This window comes from Pelobates fuscus, chromosome 2 (genome assembly GCF_036172605.1).
Source record: "Pelobates fuscus isolate aPelFus1 chromosome 2, aPelFus1.pri, whole genome shotgun sequence".
Taxonomy (NCBI): Eukaryota; Metazoa; Chordata; class Amphibia; order Anura; family Pelobatidae; genus Pelobates; species Pelobates fuscus.
The window spans coordinates 1,905,564-1,917,955 of NC_086318.1; the positions used below are offsets into that span (position 1 = coordinate 1,905,564).

At 41.1% G+C, this 12,392-nt stretch overlaps 1 protein-coding gene across 1 annotated transcript in view; it reads left to right on the forward strand.

The window, feature by feature from the left end:
- The window catches only part of SNX17 (sorting nexin 17), a 70,999-nt gene extending 61,523 nt beyond the window's left edge, over positions 1-9,476 (forward strand). Inside the window, exon 15 of the mRNA XM_063441842.1 lies at positions 8,173-9,476. Coding sequence (XP_063297912.1) covers positions 8,173-8,292 — 120 coding nt within the window. The 3' untranslated portion in view covers positions 8,293-9,476. The remainder of the gene's footprint in view (positions 1-8,172) is intronic.
- The last annotated feature ends 2,916 nt before the right edge of the window (positions 9,477-12,392 follow it).

Below are 12,392 nucleotides of genomic sequence, written 5' to 3' on the forward strand. Positions count from 1 at the left end.
TTTATTTATATCACCTTTTAATTGTCAATTGGAATTTTTATCCTTTATCTTTGTACAACTTTTATTCATCAAATAAAGACACATCTGCAATTTGAAAGACATCTGAATTTTGCATCCTTCACCAACTACTATTTAAGGAACAACAAGAAGAAGGATGGGGACATCCTATTAATCGTCCCATCACGCTTCCCATGAGAGCCATATGCTAATTTGGCTCTGGGCTTGTGAGTAATATTGCTTTATTTTTTTTCATATATATCTATACTAAACAGTATTATACTATGCCATTCTGTCTTATTTTCTAGAATCATCAGACGTGTGTTCCACTAATTGTATGTATTTCTAATATTTTCTGTATAAGTGGTATAAGGGGTTCCCACTTGGTGGTCTGTAGCCATTTCTTGGCTACCACACGTATTTTACTACTGTATATTCACTTGCTTACTCCTTTGTATAGGATAATATATATATATATCAAAAAGATAGCACTCTCAGGACTTCCATGATCCTGCACCTATAATGGGCACAGGGTGACTTACACATAGGATAATATATATATCAAAAAGATAGCACTCTCAGGGCTTCCAGGATCCTGCACCTATAATGGGCACAGGGTGACTTACACATAGGATAATATATATATCAAAAATATGGCACTCTCAGGACTTCCATGATCCTGCACCTATAATGGGCACAGGGTGACTTACACATAGGATAATATATATATCAAAAAGATGGCACTCTCAGGGCTTCCAGGATCCTGCACCTATAATGGGCACAGGGTGACTTACACATAGGATAATATATATATCAAAAAGATAGCACTCTCAGGACTTCCAGGATCCTGCACCTATAATGGGCACAGGGTGACTTACACATAGGATAATATATATATCAAAAAGATAGCACTCTCAGGACTTCCAGGATCCTGCACCTATAATGGGCACAGGGTGACTTACACATAGGATAATATATATATCAAAAAGATAGCACTCTCAGGACTTCCATGATCCTGCACCTATAATGGGCACAGGGTGACTTACACATAGGATAATATATATATCAAAAAGATAGCACTCTCAGGACTTCCATGATCCTGCACCTATAATGGGCACAGGGTGACTTACACATAGGATAATATATATATCAAAAAGATAGCACTCTCAGGACTTCCAGGATCCTGCACCTATAATGGGCACAGGGTGACTTACACATAGGATAATATATATATATCAAAAAGATGGCACTCTCAGGACTTCCAGGATCCTGCACCTATAATGGGCACAGGGTGACTTACACATAGGATAATATATATATCAAAAAGATAGCACTCTCAGGACTTCCAGGATCCTGCACCTATAATGGGCACAGGGTGACTTACACATAGGATAATATATATATCAAAAAGATAGCACTCTCAGGACTTCCAGGATCCTGCACCTATAATGGGCACAGGGTGACTTACACATAGGATAATATATATATCAAAAAGATGGCACTCTCAGGACTTCCAGGATCCTGCACCTATAATGGGCACAGGGGGACTTACACATAGGATAATATATATATCAAAAAGATAGCACTCTCAGGGCTTCCAGGATCCTGCACCTATAATGGGCACAGGGTGACTTACACATAGGATAATATATATATCAAAAAGATAGCACTCTCAGGGCTTCCAGGATCCTGCACCTATAATGGGCACAGGGTGACTTACACATAGGATAATATATATATATCAAAAAGATAGCACTCTCAGGGCTTCCAGGATCCTGCACCTATAATGGGCACAGGGTGACTTACACATAGGATAATATATATATCAAAAAGATAGCACTCTCAGGGCTTCCAGGATCCTGCACCTATAATGGGCACAGGGTGACTTACACATAGGATAATATATATATATATCAAAAAGATAGCACTCTCAGGACTTCCATGATCCTGCACCTATAATGGGCACAGGGTGACTTACACATAGGATAATATATATATCAAAAAGATGGCACTCTCAGGTCTTCCAGGATCCTGCACCTATAATGGGCACAGGGTGACTTACACATAGGATAATATATCTATATATAAAAAAGATAGCGCTTCCAGGATCCTGCACCTATAATGGGCACAGGGTGACTTACACATAGGATAATATATATATCAAAAAGATAGCACTCTCAGGACTTCCAGGATCCTGCACCTATAATGGGCACAGGGTGACTTACACATAGGATAATATATATATCAAAAAGATAGCACTCTCAGGACTTCCAGGATCCTGCACCTATAATGGGCACAGTGTGACGTACACATAGGATAATATATATATCAAAAAGAGAGCACTCTCAGGGCTTCCAGGATCCTGCACCTATAATGGGCACAGGGTGACTTACACATAGGATAATATATATATCAAAAAGATGGCACTCTCAGGGCTTCCAGGATCCTGCACCTATAATGGGCACAGGGTGACTTACACATAGGATAATATATATATATATATCAAAAAGATAGCACTCTCAGGGCTTCCATGATCCTGCACCTATAATGGGCACAGGGTGACTTACACATAGGATAATATATATATCAAAAAGATAGCACTCTCAGGACTTCCATGATCCTGCACCTATAATGGGCACAGGGTGACTTACACATAGGATAATATATATATCAAAAAGATAGCACTCTCAGGACTTCCAGGATCCTGCACCTATAATGGGCACAGGGTGACTTACACATAGGATAATATATATATCAAAAAGATAGCACTCTCAGGACTTCCAGGATCCTGCACCTATAATGGGCACAGGGTGACGTACACATAGGATAATATATATATCAAAAAGATAGCACTCTCAGGGCTTCCAGGATCCTGCACCTATAATGGGCACAGGGTGACTTACACATAGGATTATATATATATCAAAAAGATGGCACTCTCAGGACTTCCAGGATCCTGCACCTATAATGGGCACAGGGTGACTTACACATAGGATAATATATATATATCAAAAAGATAGCACTCTCAGGACTTCCAGGATCCTGCACCTATAATGGGCACAGGGTGACTTACACATAGGATAATATATATATCAAAAAGATGGCACTCTCAGGGCTTCCAGGATCCTGCACCTATAATGGGCACAGGGTGACTTACACATAGGATAATATATATATCAAAAAGATAGCACTCTCAGGACTTCCAGGATCCTGCACCTATAATGGGCACAGGGTGACTTACACATAGGATAATATATATATCAAAAAGATAGCACTCTCAGGGCTTCCAGGATCCTGCACCTATAATGGGCACAGGGTGACTTACACATAGGATAATATATATATCAAAAAGATGGCACTCTCAGGGCTTCCAGGATCCTGCACCTATAATGGGCACAGGGTGACTTACACATAGGATAATATATATATCAAAAAGATAGCACTCTCAGGGCTTCCAGGATCCTGCACCTATAATGGGCACAGGGTGACTTACAAATAGGATAATATATATATCAAAAAGATGGCACTCTCAGGGCTTCCAGGATCCTGCACCTATAATGGGCACAGGGTGACTTACACATAGGATAATATATATCAAAAAGATAGCACTCTCAGGGCTTCCAGGATCCTGCACCTATAATGGGCACAGGGTGACTTACACATAGGATAATATATATATCAAAAAGATAGCACTCTCAGGACTTCCAGGATCCTGCACCTATAATGGGCACAGGGTGACTTACACATAGGATAATATATATATCAAAAAGATAGCACTCTCAGGGCTTCCAGGATCCTGCACCTATAATGGGCACAGGGTGACTTACACATAGGATAATATATATATCAAAAAGATAGCACTCTCAGGACTTCCAGGATCCTGCACCTATAATGGGCACAGGGTGACTTACACATAGGATAATATATATATATCAAAAAGATAGCACTCTCAGGGCTTCCAGGATCCTGCACCTATAATGGGCACAGGGTGACTTACACATAGGATAATATATATATAAAAAAGATAGCACTCTCAGGGCTTCCAGGATCCTGCACCTATAATGGGCACAGGGTGACTTACACATAGGATAATATATATATATCAAAAAGATAGCACTCTCAGGGTTTCCAGGATCCTGCACCTATAATGGGCACAGGGTGACTTACACATAGGATAATATATATATCAAAAAGATAGCACTCTCAGGACTTCCAGGATCCTGCACCTATAATGGGCACAGGGTGACTTACACATAGGATAATATATATATCAAAAAGATAGCACTCTCAGGACTTCCATGATCCTGCACCTATAATGGGCACAGGGTGACTTACACATAGGATAATATATATATCAAAAAGATAGCACTCTCAGGACTTCCATGATCCTGCACCTATAATGGGCACAGGGTGACTTACACATAGGATAATATATATATCAAAAAGATAGCACTCTCAGGACTTCCAGGATCCTGCACCTATAATGGGCACAGGGTGACTTACACATAGGATAATATATATATATCAAAAAGATAGCACTCTCAGGGCTTCCAGGATCCTGCACCTATAATGGGCACAGGGTGACTTACACATAGGATAATATATATATCAAAAAGATGGCACTCTCAGGACTTCCAGGATCCTGCACCTATAATGGGCACAGGGTGACTTACACATAGGATAATATATATATCAAAAAGATAGCACTCTCAGGGCTTCCAGGATCCTGCACCTATAATGGGCACAGGGTGACTTACACATAGGATAATATATATATCAAAAAGATAGCACTCTCAGGACTTCCAGGATCCTGCACCTATAATGGGCACAGGGTGACTTACACATAGGATAATATATATATATCAAAAAGATAGCACTCTCAGGGCTTCCAGGATCCTGCACCTATAATGGGCACAGGGTGACTTACACATAGGATAATATATATATCAAAAAGATAGCACTCTCAGGACTTCCAGGATCCTGCACCTATAATGGGCACAGGGTGACTTACACATAGGATAATATATATATATCAAAAAGATAGCACTCTCAGGACTTCCAGGATCCTGCACCTATAATGGGCACAGGGTGACTTACACATAGGATTATATATATATCAAAAAGATAGCACTCTCAGGGCTTCCAGGATCCTGCACCTATAATGGGCACAGGGTGACTTACACATAGGATAATATATATATCAAAAAGATAGCACTCTCAGGACTTCCAGGATCCTGCACCTATAATGGGCACAGGGTGACTTACACATAGGATAATATATATATCAAAAAGATGGCACTCTCAGGACTTCCAGGATCCTGCACCTATAATGGGCACAGGGTGACTTACACATAGGATAATATATATATCAAAAAGATAGCACTCTCAGGACTTCCAGGATCCTGCACCTATAATGGGCACAGGGTGACTTACACATAGGATAATATATATATCAAAAAGATAGCACTCTCAGGACTTCCAGGATCCTGCACCTATAATGGGCACAGGGTGACTTACACATAGGATAATATATATATCAAAAAGATAGCACTCTCAGGGCTTCCAGGATCCTGCACCTATAATGGGCACAGGGTGACTTACACATAGGATAATATATATATCAAAAAGATAGCACTCTCAGGACTTCCAGGATCCTACACCTATAATGGGCACAGGGTGACTTACACATAGGATAATATATATATCAAAAAGATAGCACTCTCAGGGCTTCCAGGATCCTGCACCTATAATGGGCACAGGGTGACTTACACATAGGATAATATATATATCAAAAAGATAGCACTCTCAGGGCTTCCAGGATCCTGCACCTATAATGGGCACAGGGTGACTTACACATAGGATAATATATATATCAAAAAGATAGCACTCTCAGGGCTTCCAGGATCCTACACCTATAATGGGCACAGGGTGACTTACACATAGGATAATATATATATCAAAAAGATAGCACTCTCAGGGCTTCCAGGATCCTGCACCTATAATGGGCACAGGGTGACTTACACATAGGATAATATATATATCAAAAAGATGGCACTCTCAGGACTTCCAGGATCCTGCTGAAAGTTTGTAAGACAAACTGAAACGTTGATTTTTTTTTATTTTGGACATTAAAAGTTCAGTTTTACTTTTAACCTTCGCTATCTTTTTGCTGTTTCTACATTATTGCTGACAAGCACCGGGCAACTACACCTGTAAGTAAAGTGCAAAATATTTTTTTATATATATCTCTATCTATCTCAGGTCTTATCAAATCACTTAATAAAGCCTCAGAGAGGAGACGAAACATTGTCTCCACTTCCTTGTTTCAAATAAAGAAACCTCAGGAGTTCCTGGATATTTCATTTCTTCCTTTTGATATTTTCAGGGATTGGCCCTCCCTTTGTGGGGCACCATGCAGGAAGTATTCCCCCCTTTTATTAGTGTGTGCGTTTTTAGACAAAAGGAGTAGTCCAGGGTCCTTCATAAAGTGTTCGTCTGAAACTCCTGGTGATGGTGGCTGAGCAGTGTATATATACACTGGTGATAAGCAAGTCTTTTTCTGAAGTAAGGGGGCAGGCTTTGCATTTTGCAAAACATTTAATATTTTTTTTTTCCTGAAAACTATTCAGATTTGAGCATGAAAAAATACAATATTTATTAAAGTATTGGTTCCCGAAGTGTCCTTTTAATCTTCTTCTCTATGAAATTCCACTCCGAATAGAACATGTATCGGCATATTTTTTTATAGAATAATAAAAGCTGATGTGTCCAGATAGCTTCACAAGCAAGGAGGAAGATATGAGGTAGAGCCCAGCCTGTTAATCTATAACAAATGTATTTTATACTATTGTACTGTGTCCGAGGTACAGCCCAGCCTGGATGTATTTTATACTATCGTACTGTGTCCGAGGTACAGCCCAGCCTGGATGTATTTTATACTATTGTACTGTGCCCGAGGTACAGCCCAGCCTGGATGTATTTTATACTATCGTACTGTGCCCGAGGTACAGCCCAGCCTGGATGTATTTTATACTATTGTACTGTGCCCGAGGTACAGCCCAGCCTGGATGTATTTTATACTATTGTACTGTGTCCGAGGTACAGCCCAGCCTAGATGTATTTTATACTATCGTACTGTGCCTGAGGTACAGCCCAGCCTGGATGTATTTTATACTATTGTACTGTGTCCGAGGTACAGCCCAGCCTGGATGTATTTTATACTATTGTACTGTGCCCGAGGTACAGCCCAGCCTGGATGTATTTTATACTATTGTACTGTGTCCGAGGTACAGCCCAGCCTGGATGTATTTTATACTATTGTACTGTGTCCGAGGTACAGCCCAGCCTGGATGTATTTTATACTATTGTACTGTGTCCGAGGTACAGCCCAGCCTCGATGTATTTTATACTATCGTACTGTGCCCGAGGTACAGCCCAGCCTGGATGTATTTTATACTATCGTACTGTGCCCGAGGTACAGCCCAGCCTGGATGTATTTTATACTATTGTACTGTGCCCGAGGTACAGCCCAGCCTGGATGTATTTTATACTATCGTACTGTGTCCGAGGTACAGCCCAGCCTGGATGTATTTTATACTATCGTACTGTGTCCGAGGTACAGCCCAGCCTGGATGTATTTTATACTATCGTACTGTGTCCGAGGTACAGCCCAGCCTGGATGTATTTTATACTATTGTACTGTGTCCGAGGTATAGCCCAGCCTGGATGTATTTTATACTATTGTACTGTGTCCGAGGTACAGCCCAGCCTGGATGTATTTTATACTATCGTACTGTGCCCGAGGTACAGCCCAGCCTGGATGTATTTTATACTATTGTACTGTGCCCGAGGTACAGCCCAGCCTGGATGTATTTTATACTATCGTACTGTGTCCGAGGTACAGCCCAGCCTGGATGTATTTTATACTATTGTACTGTGTCCGAGGTACAGCCCAGCCTGGATGTATTTTATACTATTGTACTGTGCCCGAGGTACAGCCCAGCCTGGATGTATTTTATACTATTGTACTGTGCCCGAGGTACAGCCCAGCCTGGATGTATTTTATACTATCGTACTGTGTCCGAGGTACAGCCCAGCCTGGATGTATTTTATACTATTGTACTGTGCCCGAGGTACAGCCCAGCCTGTTAATCTGCCTTTTTGTTTGTGTTGCAGAGTAAGCTCAGCTCAGTCAGCCTCCGTGCTATCAGCAACTCCAGTTCTGCCAATGACATGAGTGCCGAAGATTTCCATGGAAATTACGCTTTTGAGGGCATTGGAGATGACGATTTGTGAGCTTCTATCTGACCATTACTGACATGACGTAGCCATGCTACCTTCATCCCAAATGTCCATTTAGCTTGCTCTAAATCTGTATCCTAAACCCCTGGAAATTGGGGTCTATGTTAAAACACCAGCATTGCGACCACAGGGCGGTGTATTAGCTTACTCTAGCGCTTGGCTTGCACCTTGACCAGAGATTTGCACAATATGGAGGCAGTGAGGTTTCACCCCTTATTATCCTCCATGTCTAACACGCAAAGGAATTTGTGACCTTATTGTAGCTCAGGGCCTGGCTGTCCTTATAGTTTCCTGCACCTTCCTCGTCTCAGTGATGGGGACAGACATCGGTTGATGTTTCTGACCAAATTGTAAGCAACGTTCAGTGCCCTCCCGGCTTGGCGTGAGTGCCAGAGGCATTGTATGAGAGCGCTTAGCACTTCACGGTATTATAACGCTACCTGCTTCTACGACAAGAAGGGACAAATGACTTTAACAGCTTTTATGGTTTTTATTTTACTGAAAGCTGGGACATGTTTTGTTTCTCCAAATTTGCCAAACTAGTTAGATTGTACATTATAAATATACATTTATACTTTGCACATTAATTACCAAGAAGTAATTTTATACATGGGACTGATCTGATCCACACGCTTGTAACAGAGAATGTAGTGCTACCATTTGCTATGTTTCCAAATCACCATGTAAGAATAACATTAAAGAGAATCATAGCTGACCGCTCTTCTGTCTTCCGTCAGACCAGTTTCCACCGTTTTATCTTGCTGTAAAGGTTCACTTTTCTTTTTCTTTTAATAGGTTTTATTGAAGGGTTTTTTTTCTTCTTAAATACATTATATATACAAAAATACTAGGGAAGGAGAAAGGGATTATCCACCCGTAAGTACTGAATCAAACAAAATGATTTTTTACATTTACATTTTTTAAATGTAAATATATTAATTAATGCAAAAAGGAAAGGATATTACAATTGGTCCGCAACAGTTTTTTTTCCCAATAGTATTTAATGCTATCTAATATAGGAGATGGCTACCTAAGAGCCGTATTTTCTAGTGAGGAACACAATATCTCCTTAATGTTCATATCCCACAGAAGGATCTTTTCTAACAGTGTGGGAGCAGCATGGCACAAGGCTCAGTCACAAAAGAAGTGTTCTTCCACTAGTTGTAATAAATTGGCCCTGATACTACCGTGAGTGCATTGTGTTTTTATAAAAGTGGTGAGTTTTTGGGGGGGCACACTATAGCAAACATGTATTTCTAATGCTACAATGTTCCAGTAGCTGTTTACATTTATGGGCTCCCCTAAATGAAATAAAGACTGACCTTGTTTCCAGCATTAATACTCATTCCTCGAATCCACCACCTTCGCCAACTGTGTCATTTTCCTGCAGGCTTCTCGCCCAATCCATTGCTTCCCACATGGAAGTGTTGGGGACAAGAAGCACATGCGTGGCTAACAATGCTCCTCCAATCAAATGCTTCTCACAGACCAGCTTTGAATGCAATGCTTGTCTATTAGAGGCATCAGTGGAGGTTCAATGTCCTAGTGCACTGTGTGAGGACATCGACTGTCACAGAGCAGAGTTTGACTTTGTTGTAGAAGTGGAAGCACCATCTAATGGCTTTCAGGAAGATGGCCACTAGGGGTGTGTTTAGCCTTGCAATTAAATCATTGTCATATATTCAAAATGACTGGTCCATTGCACTCCATTACTACACTGAGATGACGTTGTCTGGGTACCGATAGTGGTCATTTAATCGTGTTACAATCTTGTGGAGTCTATTTCCACTCTGAAGAAGTTTTGGGTAGTGAGGTTATTAGAAAATTCTTCTGTAGCCGGTAATTTAATAGATGCAAGATGAGGCGTGTGCAGTACAGAATTTAGGTGTATGAAGTACAGTTGCTGTATTTATTTAACAAGTGCCACTCGCTGGTTCCTGTGAACTCGGCAAGCCCGATTTGTATCGTATCGTATTGTATAGTGATAATGAGATTCTTTAGAAATATTGCATAGGGTGAATTGCAGTCGCCCATGAGAGATCATATAGGAAGATATTCTGAATACATCACATTGCTGGACTGTCTCCCATGATACAACTTAAACAAACGTTTAACCTCTTAAGGACGCTGGACGGAAATTTTTCGTCATTGCCGTCTTTCCCCTTAACCCCTTAAGGACCAAACTTCTGGAATAAAAGGAAATCATGACATGTCACACTTGTCATGTGTCTTTAAGGGGTTAAGGACGCAGGACGGAAAATTTCCGTCCAATACTAAAAAATAACCCCGGATTGCCTCAATCGTGGGGTTAATGTTCCTATAGTGTGCCTCCATGTCTGAGGCACACTACAGCAAGCCTTTTCACTTTCACAGCCTATATGATCGCTCTGAGCGGAAATTCAGAGCAATCCGATCTGTCTCCCTGCAGCTCCAGGCTGCTCTCTGCAAGAAAACAGTTGTAAAATCCCACCCCATCCCTTCCCAATACAATTTAACCCCTTTTGATCACTGTCTGCAGTTTCACTGTGATCTGATTTTTTTTTTTTTTTAAAACACCTGAGGGTTAAAGGACCACTATAGTGCCCTGAGGGTGCCCCCACCCTCAAGGTCCCACTCCCATGGCACTGAGGGGAGAGGAAGGGGTTAATCCCTCCCTCTTCTTCAGTCATCGGCTGCATGCACAGCAAGAGCTGCGCGCGCATTCAGCCAGTCTCATCGGAAAGCATTCTCAATGAAAATCACAGTGAAAAGCACGGAAGCGCCTCTAGCGGCTGGATTAACCCGTAGAAACTGCTATGTTTACTGCAAAAAGGGTTAAACCTAGCTGGACCTGGGTTTAATAAAATAGTAAAAAAAAAACAAAAAACACTTTTAAAAAGTAAAAAAAAGAAAAGTTTTAAAAAGGGAAAAAAATGCGTATTACCTCTACACTTGGTACAGGCTAGTGAAAAAATGATCCCACGCTAAGGTACAAAATCTGTCTTTTGAAACACCCTGGGGTGTCTTCTTTATTAGGAAATGGTATGCCTTTGTGAAGTAATTGGAAAAAAAAACAACCTGCAAAAAAATAACAGTGGGGCATGGACCCAGCATAAAAATTCAAACTTAATTACCTGTTGTCATGATTACTATGTGACCCCACACGCAAAACTATATTAACACAAACAACGTATACCGGACCTTAGAGTGGCCGGACTTAACGTAAAAGAGAATTGTCAGAATAACAAGCCAAGGTCAGGGATACAGAATGAGACAATACGAATAAACTAGCTAAGGGTCAGGATACCAGAAGTAGGGAAAGTCAAAAACCAGAAATACAATACACAGAATGCGCTCTCTGACAACCAACAAGTGGAAACCATGACAGGGCACTGAGAAAAGGTATTATAGGGTTTAAATATGCCTCTCAGTCAGACTACACGTTCTACTCAGCACCACACAACACCTACTCCAGAATAGATAACATATTCCTTAACGGAGCAGGGATGGCCAAAACAATCCACACGGATATTAACAACATTACATGGTCAGATCACGCAGACATCACACTCACACTCAGCAACCTATGCTACAAATCCAACTGGTCGTGGAGGCTCAATAATAGCTTCTTAAGAGACGACACAACACGAACAACCATCCAACACACCATCACAGAATACTTTGAGATAAACACAACCCCCGAAGTTAGCCCCACCACGGTCTGGGCAGCACATAAAACAGTCCTACGCGGCCACTTCATAAAACTAGCCACACAGAAAAAGAGAGCCAAAACGAAAGTTACTTGACTTACAATCAGCTCTACGTAAGAAGGAGCAACAACACAAAACAAACCCAACAGACTCACTCCTTAAGGAACTCAATGACCTCAGACACTCAATCAGGGACCTCACCCTGGAGACGGTCTCACGGTCCATACTATGGTCGAAACGACTTTTCTATGAAAAGGCCAATAAGACAGATACACTCTTAGCAAGGGTCCTCCGTCCGAGGCCGCAAGGCAGAACCATAACAAAAATACGCACAACAGCAAACACACTAGTCAAGACTCCTGAAACTATAAACAAAGTATTTACATCCTACTTCTCCGACGTTTA